The following is a 23,723-nucleotide window of genomic DNA, read 5'->3' on the forward strand; positions in this document are numbered from 1 at the left end:
AGAAACACAGAAACTATCTGGCATAGTAGTAATATCAAGAAGCTGCAGTCTGGTCTAGGGAAGGCAGGTCAGTAGCAAGGCAAAAGCTATTTCTAGCAAGATTTTCCTTATGAAATCTCTACCTGCATTATTACAGAATGCACTTCCAACCTTCTTCAGTCTGTCAGCCTATTGACACTTGAGGAATGACCCTCTACTTACTGAGACTGTAGAAGTTCTTTGGGATAAAGACTAATGTATCTTAATTTGTATTTTTTTTCCAGCATGTTGTATATTGGCAGCCTGTCCTTGACAATCTCTATATGTCATTACATTACAAATCTAATACCGATTCTGAAATTAGCTGAATAATTTCCTTAAGATCAAGCCTTTAAAAATGTAGTTGAAAATTAGGTATTCAAAAAATATGCAACCCAGAAATCTGTTTCATAGGTATACATCTAAATAAAAGGTTATATTATTTCTACCTTAAAATTTCCATCCACTTAGAAACAGACCCTTCTGTGCTTCAGAATTGCCACAGGCTTGATGAAACACATGAAGGTGATGAAATTTGGAGCTTAGCTCACACTTAAAACTGATTTGAACTTTTCATTTATATCCCCAGAGCACTCTACCCACTAGGTATATCAGAGGACGTCAGCAACTGTACTATTCATATAATGTAAACCTGCGGAGTTTGCCTTGATTAAGACAAAGTTGCATTAGGCTGTCCAAGGAACCCTCCTGGAAGCATCTAAAGAAAAGCTGTATCCATCAATCCAGTCAATAATAATATACGCAATGTGTAAATATGTATATAGCTGATAAGACACTAAATATCCTTGTGTTATTTTAATTTCATTAGTAAACATGGAAAAAACAAACAAACAAAAAAAACTAAACTGAAATATCCATTGGATTCTTTTGTTTCCTTAAAGAATAAAAATTCGGTCCTGCAAACCACTAGCTAGAAATGAATGGCAGTATGTCTATGTTTTCCTTTATGTATCAGACACCTAAGTAAGTGAAAAGTAACAAAGAAAAATTCAGAAAACATTGAATAGAATACTAGTTTATTGTCAAGATCTTTGCACATTTTTAACTGGCAGGAATCACTGAAGTTAATAGACTTCTTCGGGGCACTCAGTGCATAATACAGCTTTTTCCTATTAAAAATGAAAACAGCTGAAAAGTTTGATTTGTTTTCCTATTTTAAATGTAACACATATTTAAGCAGAAGTTAAGCAGTATCATCTAGCATTGTAAACTACTTCATGTGGAACTGCATTGAAGGCAAAGTAAACAACAGCTCAAACCCTTCAAAGAAATCCAAACCATTTGTGAAATGGGTAACAATCTAATGACTAAATTGATAATCAGCTTCATGAAACTGAAAATGCACACAATCGGTATTACCTTACCTGGGTAACCTTCTCTGTTACATTGTGCGTTCGATCTTTCACTTTAGGTGCAATAATTGCTTTCTCTGAAGAAGGAGGAGATGAAGATTTTTTTTCACTTTTGATATCTGAGAAATTCAGGGTGAGTTGAGGAATTTTGTTGATTGTACTGTATTTGTTGAGATTTGAATCCGATGTGGATCCCAACAAACTTGACTTGATATGGTTAAAAGGCCCTGAAAAATCAGAACACATATTTAGTATTTGACAAATGCAGATAAGTTATCATTAATATTTATATGGGATATGTTAGAAGTGTACTTAAAAACTATTTTTTACTATGCTATTTTTTAATAGTAAAAATTATTGGCACTTAAAAATAGTTCTACTGCTAATGAGAATCAAATTCATTAGTGGATATAAATATGAAATTTCCTTTATTTAAAGCCTCCAATATTTTCTATAACGTCAGTGGATTGCAAAGTACATAACAGGACTGTCCTTAGTTGTTTTAATGTTACCAGGTACGCCCCATGATAATTCTGGCTGAGTATAAATACTATATTCTCATTTTGTTTATAAAAGCTCAAATAGGACACACAATTACATAAGTGTCTCATCTGAGCAAAGTCTCTGTTATCACATCTGTACTATTGCTCATGCTTCCAGGACAGTTAGCTCAAAAATGCCTTTTGGTAAACTGTAAAACTAAGTAGACCCCTGTTCTAGTCTTGTTGATCCATCAACTCCATATAAGTATTAACCTATGTCTAACACTGCCCTTATAATTTTGAAGTATCACAAACTCACAAAATATATTGGTTTAATTGTTATGAACAAAAAATATTGAAAATAGCAACACACATATGCAGCATATTAATGGAGTATTTAATATACACTTAAACATCTTGCATTACTTTAATGAGACATGATAAATGAAAAATATGGAGTGCACATACTTCATGAGGTACATATCCATTATAATTATTCTCTTCAATATTGGACAGAGTTATTTGTACAACAAGTAAGCAATATAATTTAACAGTATACTTATTTTGTACATTCATCATACAGTTGGTCCAGAAAACAAAAATATATTAAGGAAAGTTTGTTTTTGAGAAAAATACTGGAAATGGGTACTGTACGTATGTTTAGACAATGACAATTAGTTCCAGTTATGGATTTAAGAAAAACTCCTGTTCTTGCTGTCAGTTACACTGTCTAAAATGTGGGATTGAAGGTTTTTTCTCAGATCCACATGAGAGCCTTACTGTATCATAAATCTATAATGGGCAAGAACGTCATGTGTTGGTTTTTTTTTTAATTCCTAGGAAGGAAACAAAAACTGCTGCTATAATTCATAAACAGTCAGTGGGACAGAACTAGGCTATGGGGTAATTTTGAGTCAACAGAGGAACAGCTGAATTGTATTTGCAGTGTGTGAAGGAGTACTATCCAAAGCAACCAGCTGCCTGAAGCTAGCTGTAGGGAAATCCAGGCAGTGCTGCATTCTGTACCTTGACCGCCAGAGATTTTACTAGGGACTCAGAGTCCAAAGGCTGTTTTGTGAAGGTCAGTACCTATGTTATATCTTTTCAGTGACTAAGAAGGCCTCTTTTTTCTTTTTTGTTTGTCTGACAAATTCTTCAGGTGAGGGCCGGGCTTCTCTTGCACCTGGTTGAGAATGCTTGCTAAGGAAGCTATCTTTTCATTTGCTTTCTTAGCTTAAAAGAATTCATACACATGGTTTCTACCTCCTAAATTCATGCTAATTGTAGGGTAATCTGGGCCAGAGAAAAAAAAATCCTTCGCTACACCAATTCAAATTGTGCCACTGTGCAGAAAGGTTTTCAAGATTCCAAGGGGAGAGCCCAACGCCCCAGGTCAACAGTTAAGGTGCTCCCCTTGTGAGAGTTCAATCTACTGTTTCTGCTCTCACAATTCTTTCTGTCTAATGATCATTTGATGTAAGATAAACAAAATTTATGGGTGAGTGCTCTAACCACTAAACTACAAAAATCAGTCTTTCTTTTCATCCTTAGACCAATGAACCTGGTATATTATTTGTAGAATAGCTTCACAAGAAAAAGGAAAGGCTAGAAAGGTTTCACTTCCCTTCTCCCGTAAGGAATGCTAGAAAGCCTGGTACTGATGACACTCTTAAGGAAATGGAATATTTTAGCTCAGGTAGGGTCCATCTTTCCACCATATACTTGTTTCTATTAAAAAGTGGTCTTCAAAATAAAGCAGTCACAGTCACCTCAGAAATTAGCAGAGGGGCTGGTGTGTGATAGGCAGGGCTTGACTGCATTTCTTCAACTCTACTTCTCTACACAATAGTAGCAATTAATCTTTTTTGAATATTGAATTGGCTTAAACATTAGTGGGGTATCAAGTTGGCCAATCTGTCAAATGGACAAGATTCTTGATTCCTAGAGAACCCTAAAATAAAAAGGAAACTAAGAGAATTATGTGCATCTACATTTAGATAGCAGATAAGATTTTTTTTTTTTGATGGTAACTTTAAAGATGCTTACATTGCATTGAAGTTGTTTTGCTTTCTGGGATTTAAATCTTTTCCAAATGGAATTACTCTCTCCTTCTCTACCTAATATCCATGCCCTAGCATTTAATACCATATTTAAGTTAATTGCACATGAAAATAGAACCCTTTTTTAAAAACAAACAAACAAACAAACAAAAACAAAACAAAAAAATACCTTCTTTTGCTTTAAAAAGTGGTGAAAGATACATGTACCTCATTGATAATGGTAATTAATTAAAAGACATTACTAGCTGAAGTACGGACCATGATGCCAGCAATTGAGCTGCTACTTGACAGCTAGTGGACTTTTCCTATATTCTCATAGCAGGAAGCAAAAAAAGAGGGCCATAATAAATCACAATTGACACTAATTGGCACTCTGATTGACACTTTCAGTGGAGCAGCCAAGAACTGAATAAGCAGGGAGAATGACAGGCTTCTGCCTACAAAGGAGATTCTTTAGGGTAAAGTCTGAGCTCCCCATTTTTATGGTAGGATTCCATTGTTCCTGCTTACACAATGTACTGAAAAATGATTTCACTCTCCTGAGCTGTCAATCCATCATCTTTCACCAGCAGTAAATATAAAAGCTGTTTTACAGTGCAGTGACTGCATTTTTTCCCCAAGATTTTGCCAACATACACGTGAAGCAAATGCAATGATTTTGTAGTCCATGGCTTGCTCTACAGAATCTGGCTCATGCAGTGCATGCAGTTTAGAAAGATGACTTTACCAAGTACACACACTTTTTGCATCATGCATGAAATCACAAATCAGTTTTCAGACATAGCTAAAATATCACAATTAAACTGAACACTTTTTTTTTTTTTTTAGAAATGGAGGAAATTACTAAAGAATGATATTCAAAATGCTTTTAAAAGATGTATCAGTGCTGGTGAAATAGAAACAATTTTGTAACTGCACTAAAAACTATTTAAACATGAAATTGGCAATGAAATTCATGCATGCACATTTTAATACTACAGGAAGCTTGAAACCATACCCCCTGCCATCCAGGAACGTGAAACTAGTTTTAAGGAGACAAAAGAGGAATAAGTGAAGATACTTCCACAAGGCTCCTAATTACCAATTATTTTATTGTAGAGATAGTTAACTGAAAAGTAACCACCTTGTAACAAAAGATTGTTTATTACTGGCCCAGCCCAACTTTACATCCTTTCACAGGTAAAACTCCTGGTTGCTTCTACAGAAGTTTTGCCTGCTTATAGACAACAGCACTGAATTAAACAACTTGCTCTATGTCCCTCCCTTTATTTTTGAATTAACAGATACTTAAATTCAGTAACTGTTTAACTATGCCTTCACTTTTTCCAGGGATTGGTAGTTAGTGCTTTGAGACAATAGTTAAGGGAATAACTACATGTTCAACATACATAATTTCACTAATGCACCTAGCCCTTGAGAGGCCAGTATGAGAATGTTGCATTTGAACATTTCATAGAGCAGGCAGAGTAACATGCCAAAAAGTGTGGCTGTTGAAACACTGGAACGTATAGTCTAGATGTATACTTTACCTTTGACACTGCGACCATTGTCTGGTTTTCAGCATAATAAAAGCGAAGGAAAAGAGAGAAAAAAAGACAACTAAAATCTACATCAGAAAAAAAGCAGAAAATATTGCTTCAAAATATGCGTGGTTGGAATTAAAATAGTTTTGCACCTCCTTGATTATATTATGTAAAATTCTAGTCAAGATGAAGTCACTCTGGCAATTGAGAAATAACCTTTAAAACTGTTTGATCAGCAGGTGCTGCAAAAAATGCATAGATTTGGCTCTAGCTTACTTGCCTTAACAGCTAAATGCTCAAATAGTTTTTCCACAAGTCCAGCAGTGGGTTTTAAGTCAAAATAGCCAGCCCACTGAGCAATAACTTTGCGCATGCAATTAAGTGCCACTGAGGCACCCATGGCTGTGGGTGGCCTAGGCTGGCTGTGCAGGCCGAGGGGTGAGTGGGCAGCCTTGCGCAGGCCCTGTGCCTGCCCAGGTCTCACAGCAGGAACTAGGCTTCCCAGAACTTGTTTTACCATGGCAGCAAGGTGAGCAACACCTTTTCTGAGTAAGTACTGAGGAAACACTGAGGAGAAAGATGTATCTTAAACCTTTCTTCAGTGCTTAGGTGCCTCTGCATGAAGTAACAGTGACAAAACTATCTTCATGAGGTACACCTGAGAACTGCTCCTCACAAGCACACCCAGCACTGAATCCTCACCGGAGAGAAAACCCCTTTAGAGAGAAAGCAATGCACCTTTAATCAGCATTATTATTAAAAGAAACTGCATGTGTCTGTAGGTAGACACCACCTCTAGCTACTCAAGGATGTACATGACCCACAGGCTGCCCTCCCTTCGCGTAGCTCACCCTGCCTGGCTGCAGCGGCTTGCTGGGTGTGAGAGGGTCTAGGGGCTGGCAGGAGAGTGGGGCCAGGCCCAGGGTACTGCCATGCCCCTGCGTGCCGCTGGCCGCCATGACCAGCTTTCCAGCTTTCACGTATCAGTGGGCCTCAAGCTGACATTCACGCACGGTTGTCCCCCTCTGAGAGGCAGCCCCTGAGGCCTCAGCTTGCTCTAGCCCCGTCTGTCCTGTCCATGCTGAGAGCCTGCTCAAGAGAAAGGCTGCAGCCTTCTCCTGTGAAGGGAATTGGAGGTGATGTCCTGTGTGTGTGTGTGTGGCACAGTGTGGCACCTGCTGCCTCTCTGGCTTCCCTCAGCTTCCCAATGGCCAGGGAGTGTGGGACGCAGAGCCAGGCTCAATGGGGGTGTGGGACACTGCTTTTCTCCTGTCAGCCTGATGCCTGTGCCAGGAGTCCACAGCAGCAGTGCAGGTTTTGAAGGCTGAGTTAGGCTCAAAACCACCATTTTTTCAGAAGGCCGCAGAGGTGTCAGTGAGGACCCTTTCTGAAGACAGTAAAATTCCCGAAGTGCGTGGCCTGCAAAATCTGGATTGATGGTGTTTCAGATGACAAGAGCTTGGCCAGAGTTCAGGCATAGGGTGGAAGCCCTGCTGCTTTTACTGTCAAATAGGGAAATTTAAGATGGAATTCAGTTAAGTACACTGAAATGAATTTAAAATCCTAAATTATCATTTTTAGTGTAATACCTTTCAGTGTAAAATTGCCACTAGGCCACACTGGGACCGTAGTTTACTTTTACTTACTGTAGTTACCTTTAATTAGGGCTTTACCTTCTTCAGTACAGTATCTACAGCTTCTGCTCAGAATCTGTGAGTCCAGAGAAGAGGATTTAGGCTGAATCTTGGTTGCCTAACTTACACAGATAATTTTATAGTAACAGTAGGGGTTTATGGTGTACTATTCATTAAGGCATATAGGACTTTACTTGCTAGCTAAATTTAAACATCTTTTCAGCATAAGGTGCCAAATTCTAATACGGGTTGAAGCAGATGGCATCAAAGATGGTTAATAATAAAAGTGCAATTCTGAGAACTATCCTCTCTTCTGCTGCACTTTTTTAGAACGTGTATGTATGACCTAAAGTGAGGGACAGATACTCTACTATTTTGTAGTTTACACAAAGTGAAATCAGTGGCATTATTTTATCTATTGACATTGTAAATGATAACATCATGTAAGAGGCCATAGGAATTCAAATGGAGTGTTTACTTCTCACAATAAAATTTCTTGTACTCAGTGTAATGGAGCTAGAAATTTTTGCTTCTCTGTGAAGCCAATATTAAATTATATGGCAATTTCTGCGTGAGCTTTGTATCATCATGACCAAAGAAACTTAATAATCAAACTTATTTTTACAGATTTTCTTAGTATAATTATCAACCAGCTGGGAAATGCCTTAATCAGAATAAGTTCTGAAAATAGAAACTGACAAAATAGATATCTTTAAATGTGTTTTATTTGAAAGGTTGGTTTATATATCTGGGGAAGTTAAAACCAAGATGAAGCATATGTGATGTTCCAAAAGACATGCCTGAACTTTGGAGACTTTTGGCTCCAGATCCTTATCTTGAAATCTTGGCTTCACTGTGAACGTGACTTATAGCAATGTGGCACGGTTTGGAATGGATTTAATTGAATTTTCAGGTTCATTTGAGCTGAAAAATCAGAGTCCAAAAGAAACAAAAAATGAGAAAAGAAGCATTTCTGAATTATATTTAACACAGGAAGAGTTTAAGGAATAATCAGTTCTGTTGTTGTATGAGTTAATCTAGGTGGAAGAGGAGCGTTCAGATTTATATTTTGGGAGATGTACAGAAGCAGTGACCTCTTGCTGCAGACCTTCCAAAAGGCAGGAGAACTTAAATGAATTTTACACTTGGGGTTAATAAATAGGAGAAAAACCCGTAATCACTGAAAATAAAACCCAATTTTCTTGCTATTTTATGAATCTGTACAGTCTTCCATGACATGTTTCTGAATTCTTAAAAATATTCCACATACATTATTTGTCATCTAGCTTGAATAAAAATTATGCAATTTAATAAATTAGACCATCAGTAGCTCTAATAGCATTGTATATGTGGCACTTTTCTGGGAAAGCCAGTTTCAAAGGTGCTTCTCCATTCACCAGAGGGCTTCCAAACCTCTGTTTGTTGAGCTGTTTTCCAAGTTTCTCAAACTCTCTATCTCCAACATGAAGAAACACGGCCCATGCTCCATTATGCTTCGCATAATTAGGTTGCAAGAATATACCAACACAAAGAGAAAATGACACTTACATCAATTTTACACTAAATAGTTCACTAAGTATTTCACCAAGCATTGCACCAAGTATTTCACTGGAGTTGCTGAGAAGATTTTTTTCCGATGTGAGAGAAAAAGTATGTCTCTGTGTTGAGTTTGTGAATATACAATGAGCACATCACAGATTTAGGAAAAATAAACTAAAATACAAGTTCTGAAGTAGGATTTCATACAATCAAAGATACTCTAATTTACGTGAATAAGGGGCTGGAATGTGCATGCAATTTAGCTTGATCAGCTGATTTGTTTTCCCAAATACTAATATTAGCTTTACAGATGTTGGATCCAGTTTCACTATATCCCTGTACAGAAGGTAGATGGTACTCTAAGAGCAACCCCATGATTTCATCGGTCTGCTTAGACGTGAAAAGCATCATTTAGAGTAAAAAAGGCCTGGCATATTTGGGCCCTGAATATTTTCAGTTTGACTTTGAATATGTATAGATGTTTATATTTAATTTTGCTTACAAAGTGATCATAATTACTATGAAAAATTGTAATAATCCTTTTCTTAGGGAATCACAGAATACTGACTGATTTTTCTACCATACCTTCACTTGCATGGCGGTCCCTAAAAATGTTCTTGGGATGGACGTTAAAGCCTTCTATGTCATGTACTGAAGATGCTCTCCGTATGCTACAAATGCTTTCCTTTGATCTGGAATGGGTTAGTGGATTGCTTGTCTGTATCATGTCAGGGTAAAGTCTGTCCCATTGCTGTTTAGGCGATGAATGGTCAAGAGGTCCTGATATATTAACCAAAGGCGAACATTTAGTGGGTTGAATCAGTGCTTTAGTGTCATCCACTTCTGAAGGACTACAACTTTCTTTTGTAGGTGATTTAAAGTGCTTCATAGCCACTGAGTCATCACTGTGCTTGGATGAGTCGATTATCACTGCATCAGGGTCCTCCTGTGGTAAGGACTGCTTTCTGTACGTTAAAAGTCTCAATCCAGGTAACCGGAATCCAAAAAGTTTGCCTATGTGTAAATACATACAGAAAAGAAAAGATGAGCATTAGTTTCTTGTCATGAAAACCTGCTTTTTCATACACAGTCAGAGTGCATAATGACAGCTATAAATAATAGACCTATTCCTAATAAAGTTTTGCAATGGAATGTGTAACTGTGGAGGTTTGTTAAATTCCAGGTTTGTTAAACTCATTTTTTAGAGGATTTCATATTTCAGTCAAACCTAAGCTACTAAGCTCCAAATAAGGATAACAGCATTGACTCTACAGTCTGCTTTAAAAGAGATAAGGTCATCTAATCTCAAGGTCCTTTCTGACTTTCTGAAGAGAAACAAAATGCAGGAAAAACCAGCAACATAGCTCTCAACCTTCAGTTGCACCTGTACAATACAAGCATCTTTCATGCATTTGCATGGGTGTAGGCTTAGTTGGGTTGGTGTATTAATTGATAAAGCAGGCTATTCTGAGTTCATGGAAGGTGCACAACTTTGTGTATTGGTAAGAAACAGCAGTAACTGAGAGGAAGTGTAAAATGCAAATAAAATAGCACAAATAAAGAAAACTTAGAGGGAGAAATGTAAAATTGACAGACCATTCCCTAAAAAAAGCAAACCCAGACAGCAAGTATTTTAAAGTATTGTGTAATACAACTCAGATGGAGGCATAGGCACTTCCGATGCACAGAAAACATAGGAAAAGACTTAGAAGTGCTGAAGAAACAATAACAAAATAACATAACTAAAATGGTCAGATGTCACATAAATGGTTTGACTTAATCAATCACTTCTTGTCACTTATCACGCTGCAACATGAGTGTTTTCTACAGTGGATTGATATCAAAATGATTTCTCAGAGGATGTCACAAATGTCTTGTTGTTCCCTCTTTATCTTATTCAGTCAGTTTTAATCACCAGTGTTTGAAGCTAGCTAATGTTCATTAATATTTAGCATTGAGATTTATCACTTCATATTGAAATGTTTTGAAATATTCTTTTATTGATGCTTGTACACAACAGCTAAAACAGCAATTGATGACAGCTAAATCATTTAACATTTTCAAATGAATGTCCTATGTATTTGGTATTGAATTTATTTTGAGTTTTAAATGGATGAAAGTGAGAGTGCCCTGATCTTAAAGTAAAAGCTTTATAAAACCTAAGGTTGCTATACTAGATGACACTGCAGGTCCATGTACAAGACATTGTAGACCTCTGATATTGTAGGATATGCCTGTAAATCTCATATCATACTCATATCACATTCTGATTGATTTTATGACATCAGCAAACCCTTACTTTGCCATTTTCACCTTCTTTCTCCAAATATTTGAAAATGTATTTAACAGTAAAGACTGAGGGGGGGTGGGGAGGGGGCTACTGATAACATCTCAATATTGAGAAATCTGGCCATTTATTCTAACCCTTTTTTTGCTGTGTTAAAATGTGATTCCATGTAACAATCTTCCTTTTATTTGCTTGACAATTTCAGTCAGGGGTCTTTTGAAAAAGCGTGTTGTATTCCATATGTTTAGTACTAAATCTATTACTCTAATGCATAAACTAACACAACAATATGGTGTATATTGAATTCACAGACAGCACCTAAAGGTGCCAATTTTCAATCCACACGTTGATATTCAGTAGAGTGCACCTTGGGAGTATGCATATTTCTTCTGACTTATTAAGTATTCTTGAACAAATTGCTCACAGTTGAAATCAGTGAAGTACATACAAAATAATTTTATTATTTTAAATGTACATAGAATTCAGTTGTGAAGTACTTTATAAATCAATTCTGCAAGCATATTGAATCAAAGGTGAAACAAATAGTAAAAACCTTTTTTTATCAATTACATTGATCTTCTTAAAAATACCATTCATAAGATTTTCCGGCATTAGACACTGTTAAAGGCTTTTTGCTGGCACTCTGTTTTAGTTATATTCATGGTGGTGCAGATGGTCTTTTCTGCTTCACCAAGTTAATATGACCATGTTATACTGCATTACTGATTCAGCTGTCTAACTGCAGTTGAGCTGGAAAGAATACTCAGTGAGAATTTTGCTTCTTGCTAAGATTCTTGGGCATGAAATAGAAAACTTAAATGAGTAACTTTTAGCTACTCTTAAATGAGTAACTTAACTTTCAGCTACTCTTCTATAAACGCTAATAAATGCTCTAAAAATTAACATCCCTAGTTCCTGCTTTTTAACTTGAGTATTCTGTAGGGGGGAGGAGTATTGCTGTTATTCTACAGGTTACAGATAATGAACTCACTGATGTGTTGAACATTCAGTGCTCTCCTACGGTTCTGCTGCTAAAGCTGTCAGGAGGCCCATTCAGAATTTATCTAATTTACATCACACTTCCTTGCTTAGCTCAGTAATAATACAATTTGGCATGAAGCAAAATTCATGGCCCCAGGCCTGATGTCCCAGTACAGACCAAAAGGCTCAGCAGAAGCTTTCCTGTCATACTGTGTACAGGGTAAAATATTTTGTTTGAAAGTGGACAACACCTGCACTCTCTAGGTATGATGTCAGAGCATATATATCTTAGCTTATAAGACAAAAAGATTTTTGAGATGTAAATTCTTATGTATTACTGAAGTTGCAAACTAGATTGCCAAGCTCTTAATGCTGAGTCAGAGATTTGTATAATTGTGGCTTGCTAAAAGCAATTGAAGAAAGCTGTTGAGCCTGAGTCACAATTCCAGGCTTCCACCTCCTCCTTTCAAACCTTGCTTCACTAAATAAGTAATTTGCAACTGACTTAATCTGCTGATTGTACTTATTCTCTGTGCCAGCCCAGCTAACCCTTAGACTTTCTAAATAGCAGAGCTTGGTCAAAAATACTTTTCCGATAAGAAAGGACACTTCTAAACTGTTGGCAGATGTAGTTATCTCCAAAGTCCCGAATTCAAATAGACTTTCCTTGCCTTCTGAAAGACTTTTGTATTCTGTCTCATATTTTGGGAGCTCAGAGGGGAAGATGTTTAGAATTCATGGAACCTAAAATATTTAAGCTCCTTCAGCATTTTCAAGGTATAAAAATTTTTATAGTCATAGTCTGTCATCGCTTGATTTCTCTGCCAGGAATCTGAAGTCTTTAGAGAGATAGGGAACTTCTTATTCTTAGAAAATGCAAATAATCTATAACATCAGACCTAAAGAATGGCACTGAATGCAAATGTCTTGAAAATATTTGTTTCCATGTTAGATGAGATGAACGTGATCTATTAAACTAGTGCTGTGTCTCCTCCTATGTTTAGGGCTAGTTGGAATACAGACTTCCTACCCCAAACGTATTTTTGAAAAGGTGTTATTTTATTGTTCTCAAGATTAAGACAAAAGCTTAGTCTTCAAAATTGCTTTGCTTTTAAAATGTTTGTTATTTTATATTAAAGAATTAGAAGTAAAATGAAGGTTTCAAATTGATAAAAAATAAAATGTTTTGATAGTTAAGTGAAAAAAAAGTGTAGGAAAAAGCTGTCCTTATATGGAAAAGCAAGACTATTGATTTTTTTAAGTGTTGAAATCAGAAATGTTAACATTAATGAAAAATGTCAGTTTTTAAACAGTAAATACCATCATATAGAATTTTGTGGTAGGGAAAAAAAAAAAAGGAAAGAAACAAACTTGGTCCAAAAAGACTTTATTATCAGCTCTGATTATGGTTGCAAATTCCCTGTCCCATGAATACAAATTTCATTCTGAAAATGGTGTATTCCAGAAAAAAACATATCTGAAAAAGAATTTCTTTCATAAATCAATATACTTGCAAAGCAAATAATTCTCCTATTTGTTCTGTGCAGGCATTTTGTTAACAGTGAAGGGGAGTATTTGGCCTGAATATTGCCTTGCTGCAGTGATGGTAGTTCTTAAAGTTCTAGTGGTGGAAATGCTTGCTTACATATTAGACACAGTAGTTAAGTCAAAGAAACACCTGCAACTGAGAGATCTTTACTTTTGCTGTTATTTCTGCAGTGGTTTTAAGGTTACTGGCAGATACTAGGTGCTGCTACAAAGTCTGTTTATTCCATGTCAATGCACGTGGAATTTCCAGTTTCCTACCCTGAGCATTGCAGAAAAGTAGCCCCAGATAGCAGCTAGGAGGACATAATGACTCCTCAAAGAGGGGTTAAACTAGATTTTGTAGTATCTCTAGTATTATTGTTACTTTCTTGCTGATGTAGAGAGGTAGAAAGTTGGCTTCAGGTAAGTCAGTGAAAGGGAAAATAAGTGGCACCATAGCTAGATTTAGTCTATTATGTTCTTGGCTTTCTTTAGGTTTACACTTTCCAAAATCAAATCCAAGGAGCTCAAATGCAGAAAAAGTTTGCACAAGATAAATTAAGTTGTAGAAACTGTCAGAACTGTTTTCTGGTGTGATGTACAACTTGTTCTAGGCTGAAGAGCCAAACTAAACTCTGAGCTGCCCATGTTAAGGAATAGCGTGCTACCTGTGGTACAGTGTATTTTACACTGAGAGAATTACAGGAAGAGTCAATTATGATAGTTTTTTGTTTGTTTGTTTGTTTGTTTTCTTCTTCTCCCCAGTTCTTTTCCCCCAAATGTAGAGAAGCATATACAAGTGGATCATTTTCTTACTCTGCTCATTAAATAACCTTCATAATTTGTGTCTCTTTCTTTTCAGGCAGGAAAAAGAAGGAATATCTAATTATTAACTTTAGAAGCTTATATTTATAATTCTCAGGTACTGCAGACACTTTTTTTTTTTTTACACTTTGGTATGTTCTACTTTAATTTTGGCATTTCAGTTATTATACTTATAGTTTTCTCTAAAATTTAAGGTTGCACTTGAACTCTATCCATATCAGTAACAGCAATCTTCTTCATGTTCCCTTGTAAGTGAGAAAGATATTTTATCTTTGTGATGGTGATATCATATTTTTGTCCTGAGGCTGTACTTCTGAAAAGTAGTATTGAGAATGTCTAAGAGAATAATATGATTCCAGATCCTCCTGCTTACTAATAGGCCCGTGAAATGGCCTATCAAAACATGACTGATAAAGCTAAAAATGGGAAAGGAATGAAGTTTCTGACCACACACAGGGCTATGCTTGGTTGGCTAGTGAATCTAGTCTGAACAGTGTTCTCAGGGTTTTTCTGAAAAGAGAGAATGGTGATATCCTTGGATACTAACATAAATTTGTATATTTACCGGTCTGGTTTTCTTCACATTTGTTAATACAGATATCATTATAGTAGATTTTATCCATATAGATGTTAAGCTTATAGGTATAGGTGTTACAGTGGTTTTGTGAAAAAAGCCATATGAAAATATAATTTTGGGCCTCTCAGAGATTTTACTTCTTGCATTTTTATTTCTTAGACGTAGTTAAAAGTGGAAATGAAGAAAAAATTAAATAACTGTAAAGAAACAAAATAGCAAGCATCACACTAGCTATTATATGCAAAGAATTTATTCAACTAGCACAGTATTTTGCTGTCTTGCTGTGAGAACATGGTGGTTTTTGGTAGCTGGGAGAATTCATTTCATGTATTAAATAAAGTTCTCCAAAAAGTCTCAATCCTTTATCACATCAGTTACCAGACTTCATAGAACAGACAATGTTGTTTTTGTCTGAGACAGGAAGCCTGAAGAAGTTCTCTTGTTTTAACAGTGAATTTATATACCATTTCCAAATTCCACAATGTATTTTGTCTCATACATTGAAAGTTCTTGTATTCAGAGCATAAAAAAAAATCAATCAGTGGTAATAAGCTGAAAAGTATCACTACATTTGAATTTCATATCTCATATAATTATACTAAATTTAATAGTTTAGATGTTATATCCATAGTTTTGCAGAAATAAGTATTCAGAGAGTGGGAGCAAGAGCCACATTTTAACTTGCACTCTTCTAGAATTATGTAAAATGTAATGAGATCTTGAAGTATTAGAAACAGAACAAAGCAATAAAAGGGCTTTAGTAGATAGAATTTTAGAAGATAGATTTACCTGAAGAAGAGCCACTCGAAAGGTTGTTACCATCTGAAATACAATTGAACTAGATTTACAAAAAGCTTTAGCTTTAAAAGAGACAGGTTCAGAAAATAAACAGACTATTAAGAAGGTTGAATATCAAATTTCCACACATTTTACAAGCAAACTCAAGTATCTTGAATTCACATTCAATATAGGTAATCTGCAGAAGTAAAAGTACATTGCCTTTTTATTTGGAAAATTTAAGAACTATTCCATAAAGAAGTACTTGGATAATTACTCAGTTTTGTAACATAGATCAGTATATATTTCCAATTACCAAGTTTTAAGGTTAGCTAATACAGACAGAAAACTAAAGTAGATGTATCCAGACCAACGTGCTATTTCTCATGAGACAGAACATCTTCTAATTTCTTATGGAGCATGTCTTTGCTAGGAAATGCCTGTTTTGTTTAGAAGAAACTTACAAAAAAGTTGAATAATTCAAAATCTTCTTGGGGACAATAGGCTTTATTCACTGACACTTGTTCAGAGTGTGACCTCAGAGAAGTTTCATATCCCTGTCAGGGCTCACTTATTCCATCTCTTCATGGGATGAACTCTTCTAACTACACGTCTCATGTCTCTGCCAATTGCTTTCAGGTCTTTGAAATGCCCAGCTTGCCTATGTACTGTGCTCATTAATAGAGTCAAGTAATCATGATAGGATTCTACATATGAGAAGTAAGACGCAATGGTTGTAAAGCTCCTCATTTTTATCTATAGATTTATTTTGTTTGCTTACCTAAAAATATCATCTCCTCCATGTTGAATCACTTAAATAACAGAACATATTCCTTATGACTATATTCCATCTGAGAGCTTCTCAAATCCATTTAAACTTTTTTTTTCCTATCTAGTAGTACTTTTGGTCTAAGCTTGAGATATGCTGATAAATGTTAATTTCTCTCTTCAAGATTAAAATATTTAATTCAATTTAACAAAATGCATAGATGTGTTAAGTTCTCTGTACTAATTCTTATTATGAATAATAGAGAAATATGTCTTAATTGAGTTATTCCATCAGAGAATGATACAAAACTGACTACCTTTATACTTCCTTGAGGGTATGTATTATAACTTGGGATGATTTTGCAAAATCATTATCCTGGCCTTCAAGTTATCTCACAGAACCCACCTGTTTTCACTATCCTTGAAAAGAACAAACAGGAGATCTGCTAAAAATATAGGACTGGAAGAGACCTCCTGGATCTAGTTCAAACCAGGAATCCTTTTCATGCTCACTTCCCATACTTACTACTTATCTATTTAAATAGCAAAAGGAAAATTTGCAGGGTCTCTGCACAGCCTGTTTATTGTCAGTTTGTGTTCCTTTTCCTGTCATCCAGGCTGCACAAGTCACCTCCACTGAAAGCTGTGTCATTCCCTTTGTTTGGTTTGTAATCTCTTTAAGCAGAGATTGCCTGCTTTTATTGAATGTTTGTATAAGATACAGCACAATAGGGCTGTGATCCTAGCTGGGAGAGGCTGTAATGCAAACAGCTAATTACAGTGACTAGAATACAGTGAGGCTTCCTTTCTAGTCTGAATCCCAAAAATAACCACCATGAGGAAAGGAAATTTAGCCACCGTACTTGTATTTCTCTGTCTGTAAAACAAGACTTAATACAGTTTATTTATCTTAATGAGCGTTCTGTTAATTAGGTATTTGTGGAGTACTCTGAAGGTGAAAGTACCAAAGGTCCTTCTGTCCTTTACTGCTGATAGTTGTTTGGCTATGTTCCTTTGCTAAGTGTTCCACACTGCCTCAGTTCACCTAACATTCCCTGTAATTTACCTTGGAGACAAATACACATATTGACATTGGGTTGTCAGAGCTATGCTGCTGGTTGGCTAGATAGAAACCTTTGTCCTCCTGGACACAGTTTTTCTTGACTAGCCCTCACTTATGATGAATTTGCTCCCAGTGTTGCAGCTAAAAATAAGACCCTAGACACATTTCTCATCACATTTTGGGCAAAGTCAGGGGTTACTATTGCGTATACATGTCATGTTCGATGTGGCAAGTGCCTGTGCATCAGACAGTATACAATATTTCATGACAATTTTGTTGTCCAAATATGTTAAAAAAAATATATATATGCTTAACTCTCACTAAATTGCTATGCTTACTCATACAGCAGTGTTCTGCATGGAGAAACAATATATCTGTTTTTGAATTAACTCTTACTTAAAGAAAAGGCCTGATCTGAATTTCAGTTGTGCTTGTTTTATTTGTAACTTCAGTGACTGCAGTAAGCATCCTTCCTGACATGTAGCTCCATTGCTAGGACCAGAACAGAGACAAACTTTGTCAAGTATAAGCACTGTTAAGGATCTCATTGTTTGAGAAGTTTTACTAATCATTACTAATAATGTTTTAAGCTGTTTTTAGAATATTATTAGCCTTTTCATTTTGTTTGAACTTTATCCAAAAAGTAGGCATTGACTGGATGTATTACAGATCCTCTCATTTGCATAAGAGGAAGAAACACAAGAAATTATTCCAGGGTGTCTTTAATAGGCTTATAGATTTTGAAGGGATAAAATGATAAAGGAATCCCCAAATAACCATCCTTGGCAGAATGCAATTATGTGCTTAATCAAATAACTTTCTGGGCTTTCTCCCATGAGGTAATGAGCAATGTATTGGGGAACCAATATTTGCTTTTAGGTTAGTACTTTAAACTAGTCAAAATGTTTGGAAGCTAATTTCACACAAGTTTTATTCATTTATTGTATCTGACTGTGGCTATTTTAACCTATGTATTAGAAGGAGTTTTTTTTTAGAAAGGTCTGGAGTAAATGTTAGAAAAAATGCTTACAAGTCATTAAAAAAACAGTGTGCTCTAGGTGGGGCAGAGAATGAAAACAACTCAGAACTAGGGTTCTCAGAGTTTTTTCTCATCTTGTGCATGTGTGTACATTACAATCCCACAAAGAGTCTACTCAGTAGAAAAATTACAGTTACATTCTTCATATTGAAGTCAGCCCTCAGATCTATGGCATGCTGTCAGTGGGAAATGGCTGGAGATTTTCTGTGTCCATTCTGTGTCATGATTGATTTTGATCTTTTGCAGTTACTAGACTAGCTTTACAGACACAAAGTATTCCACAGCTGTGAAGAACAGAATCAAACGCCAGGAGCAAATAATAATTCATGCCACTGGCTCCTTAAATTTCTGTAAAAATTCATTGTCAAATTGATGGAGTATATGAGCATGCCAGACTGGAATGTTTGACAAATTTGGGAATAAAATCGGACACTTACATTCCCTTTCCTCAATGGATGGTTTAAAAGCAACATTCATATGCAAAAGCTATCCTAGCTTAACACTTTATTGAAAAAATAGTTTAATGAAGTCTGTACAACACACTTTACAGGAATTGTTATCTCATTTTGGGACTATTTTGGTTAGCAACTATTACTAGTAGACTTAAATTTAAATGATAATGTAAGTGTTCACACAGGCTTTTTGCTAAACTGGTATAAAATCGTATATCTTCTTGAATTAGTCCATTCTAGAATATCTACAGAAAGGACTGTTTTTCTTTTAAACAGTGAATCTAACAGGAGCAGGTTCTCTTTTTCTAGAAATGTCTTGCTAAAAATCCTACCTAATTCTTTCAGTAGGAGTTGAAAATAATAAATTGGCAAATGATTTGATTCATGAAAATTTATGACCAACAATTTTGGGATTCATTGCTTACCACTGTAGTGACAATCAGGCAAATGTTAGCTTATCAGTTGTGGCAGAGAACAGCCCATAAGCACTAGCTGTTACAATATGAATAAAAACAATTTTTTAGGGCCTATGTAACTTGAAATGTTGATTTTAACGCTCTAATATGCTAAACAAATATACTGTCACCTAACAAGAAGGTATTTATGTCTTCAAGCATTTCACAAAAATAGTGAGGTGGGATAAAGTTATGAAGTGTCTCTCTCTTTGGTTACAGAAGTTAATTTCTGGAATTATAAAACATTTACATGTTCTAAGAAAAAGAACACAAAAAGCAAACGAACTCATTAAATTTGTGAAGTAAGAATCAATAGAATTCTCATATCTGCAAATGCGACAAATATTAGAGCAATTGGATGATGAATGGACATCTATAGCAGAAATCAATTTCTGTAAGTCTCCCCTTAACTGCACATTGTGCAGAAACACCCTCACTGGAAAGAAGGGTGTTGTTCAGTTATACATTAAGTGCTGACAGAAGAAATTTCCTTACTTCTCTGAATATAAAGATTGGACAGATAGAGCATTAATTTAAGTTGGTTAGAAGTTTAAACTAAAAGATATGCCTTTTTTTTTTTTTTTCCAAAAGGAGACATATGAAGAAAAACTTCCTTTGTTTTATTAGTGAAATAGCATGCATTGAAAAGTAGAATTGTGGCAAAATGCAGAAACAATGAAACAGAAGAGTGAAAAATCAGTTGGCTGTGAATTCTGGCATGCCAGGATTTTTCAAATTTAGCTATTTCATTATACAAACACTGGTCAGACTACCATAGAGAACTGATGATAAATTCTTGCAAGGAAGAATAAAGGGAATAAAAGGATCAGCTGAAAGGATTTTTTCTTTGCTATTGTGAAACCAATATCTTCGCTTTTCACATTAGTGCCCATTCAGCTTTTTGATGCGTATGAGATAGGAGCTCTTGAGCACCAGACTAGAAAGAATTCTATTTATGCTAGGTGTGGTCATCAAACTCCTGGCATCTTAGCGTACTTTTAAAAAAAAAATCTATCATAATCTGCCAGGCCCAATGGTGAAGCAGAACTTAGCTCTGTTAGCCATCAGATTGGCACAAAACAAAAGACAGGATCCCAGTCCCAAATAATTTGTGAACACTCTTTTAAATATTTTTCAGTATTCAGCTGGTAAATTTTCAATTTTCTGCCCATCCAGGACTAAATACAGCCTCTGCATTCAATCTAGTAAATGTCAGCTGCCTTCCATTGGTCTTTAATTTGTTCACAGAACACTTTAACAAACTACAATCCTTCTTTTCTGTGTACCAACCTTCAAAACCAGAATGAATTGTGTATTTAGCATGAAATGCTTTTTCTTAGAATGTATCAGATTTCAGCATGAGGAGCACTGTGATAAGTGGTCTTGTTCAAAATGGTTGGCTGCAGCTGGCAGGATAGATGCTTTTAGAAAAAGGAAAAGTTTTCAAAGTTCCACTTGATAAATTTGATGTCAACTCTTAATAAATCAATTAGAGGAAGAATGGTAGTATGGAAGAGTTATCTTATTTTCTAGGGTCAGGAAAATAACTGTGATTTTTTTTGTTTCCCATACACTTCTTAATTCTTCTCTCCTGCAATCTGACTCAGTCATTTTTATTTTCTCTCATGTTGAAAAGACACTCTAATATGAGAAAACTCAATCAATGAGCTCTGGAAAGAAATCTTTCATGATCTGTGTCCTTCTGGGTGGTAGATGCTAATGCAATCTGAAATCTTTTGTCTTTTGTCATTAGCTGTTGCTTATCTTGGTTGTTTGTCACAGATGCATTGCAGTTGTTATATGGCTGGTTCCTTCTCTATTTTTGTTCTCTAAATTGGTTGTTGGATTTGAAGGGATTTTGTTTCTTTTTCTTTTCTTTTTTTTTTCTCCCCTGTGTGAACCAGTGCCCATTATTGTCCATTTTGTGTGTCATCCAATGAAAACAGATCACCTGCTTTACCTGATGTTGTATATTCTAAATAGAGTAAGATGAAATATGAACTTCATCCTAGAATCTGCTGTTTGCCTTTCTTATGGTGGGAACACAACTGAATTGAAAAAAAAAAAAAAAGGAAAAGAAAAGAGAAGATGTTTTTACTAGGAAATGATTCACCTTTTTTTTTGTGACTCGTATTGCCTCATTGCTCTGTCTCTTGTATTTTCTATATTTCAAGGTTTTGTGTTTGTTTGTTTTAATTCAAATCTACCATTGGCCTGTACTCATCTCCAGGTTTTTCTGGATAACTTGCACAGATTGGCCTCTTGAAAATCCTATCAGCCAAGAAGAATTTTTGGCTATGTAGCTTATTGTGTCACCATCCTGCCCACATAACAGTCTACTCTGAGACCACAACAACTAGGTGGAAGAGCAGCCATGTGCCTGCTCTAGTTTATGGCAGCTTCTAGCATCTGGCTGAACCCAGTAGCTGGAAAATGATTTGAGTTACCTTTTTTCCCTCCTTTTAAACCTTGAACTTTCTCAGTTGTGTATCGCACTTGGAGCCCCAACTATGCATTTTTAAAGAACTCGGCAAGGAAATTCCCTGTGCATAAATACTGTAAAACAAGAGGAGAATGTCTTGACTAAGTGTTTTTTTTTGCCAATGTCCTCTTTAGCAGCTTTTACTTTAAAATATGGCAAGTGTCAAGACTTGAAAGTGTACACAGCAGAAAAAACAGCTCTTTTTCAGGACATGAAGCTCCTTTTTTTTTTTTTTTTTTTTTCCCAATTGGTATGTTACATTATTTTTGTAAATCGTACCACATTATTTGTATTACAAAACTGTATTTAAATGCAGAAGTGTTGAAAATGCACAAAATCATGGCAACCTGAAATAGAAACAGAATATGAGTGGGGTTTACTTGATGTAAGTTTTATATTTATTTATTTATTTTTTTTCTGATGGAATTTATTTCTTCTGATACCCCCTAATTGTATTTTTACCATAAAATTACTGGAAATGTTTTCTTAAGATATCAAGAAAAAAATGACCATTTAAAAAGAACAGAATACAGAAAGGAAGTATAAAATAAAAGATTTAAAATATGTATTATGAAGAATATTAAAAAAGTCTTTTTTAAAAGCTTGTGATATTTCACAAACGATAATTATTGGCAGTCTGCTAGGTTGCAGTAGTAGTAACTTTTCATAGTTTTACATCTACTGCCACTGTAGAGTTAAACAGATGTAACTGGGATGACTTTGGCCCATATGGATTGATTTGGTCAGAGCTCTTTCTCCATACTGAATGAAACTACTAATTTATAGGCCATCACCATTAATTATAGAAGTATACTACAATGTTTTAAAAATGTGAATTATTCAGCAATATTTTGGGGAAGGGGAATTTATGTATTTTTTTTGACAGTCACAGAGCTTTGAATGAGATCTCTTGCATTTTGTCCAGAGGATACACTGCAGAAAGTCTAGATTATGAAGAATGGCAGAGACCGCTTTAATCAAAAGGAATTTAGTAATGCTGTTATGCAGTGCTACAGCCCTGCTTCTCACAATCTCCTCAACATAACTGAACTAATAACAGCATGTCATCACTTAAGGTAGTGCCTAGTGCTTACATTGGGAAAGTTTTCCCCTCGGTTCCTGCAGTGAAGATCATCTTTGTCTCCTATCTAGAGAAAGCTGAAGTGTTGATTTGACTATCAGAAAATTTAGGTTCCAGGTCCCTTTATCATACTAACATTAAAGATTATTAGAGTGTGAAAAGGCATTTTCCAACTGTTGTGTTTGCCAACCAGACTCTGGCGAGAGCGTTAACATTCACTGTTAGATCATGCTGCGCTTTACTAAGAGCTTAGACAAATGGGGACGTGTTCTGGAAATTTTGGAGTAAGAGCAGAGTATGTGAGTGGAGATGCAAAGCAGAAAAGATCGTGTGCTGTTGCTGCACAGAGTGAAGGTCAGCAAAAAAAGTACACATTCTGCATATATATACAGAAAGCTAAACAGTCTAACTGCATAAGAAGAGGACTTTTGTTTTGTAGAAGGATTTCTGACTTTAACAATACTTACAAGTGGAATGAAAACAAAAGCATTTCCTGTATATCCAAAGAAACCCACATCCTTCAAGCCAATCCAAATAATTCGATTTGATAAAATCAAGATGTTTAATTTTGCTTCAAATACTTTTTTTTTACTTATTTTATATTTTTAAATCAAAGTTAATCAAACCTTCTGCCAACTTTTTTTTTTTTAATTAGAAAGGAAAATAGAAATATTCCGTTTAAAATAAGTTAAGGTGAAATATTTTGTCTATATCATAATGCTTTTTTTTTTTTTTTCAGTTTTCAGTTCATTAACAGTTTTTGTCAAGGGTAATGCACTT

At 35.5% G+C, this 23,723-nt stretch overlaps 1 protein-coding gene across 8 annotated transcripts in view; it reads right to left on the minus strand.

Moving 5' to 3' along the window:
- Positions 1–23,723, minus strand: part of KCNH7 (potassium voltage-gated channel subfamily H member 7) — a 224,487-nt gene that overhangs the window by 67,782 nt on the left and 132,982 nt on the right. For 3 of the 8 annotated variants that reach the window (XM_083840772.1, XM_083840773.1, XM_083840766.1), the window contains exons 4-8: positions 15,616–15,648; positions 9,215–9,643; positions 5,463–5,483; positions 4,931–4,954; positions 1,404–1,618 (exon numbers count right to left, since the gene is read on the minus strand). In XM_083840772.1, coding sequence (XP_083696898.1) covers positions 1,404–1,618; positions 4,931–4,954; positions 5,463–5,483; positions 9,215–9,643; positions 15,616–15,648 — 722 coding nt within the window. The remainder of the gene's footprint in view (positions 1–1,403; positions 1,619–4,930; positions 4,955–5,462; positions 5,484–9,214; positions 9,644–15,615; positions 15,649–23,723) is intronic. The other 5 variants (XM_083840768.1, XM_083840767.1, XM_083840770.1 and 2 more) reach the window with 5 other exon arrangements.

Source organism: Anser anser, assembly GCF_964211835.1.
Source record: "Anser anser genome assembly, chromosome: 6".
NCBI lineage: Eukaryota > Metazoa > Chordata > Aves > Anseriformes > Anatidae > Anser > Anser anser.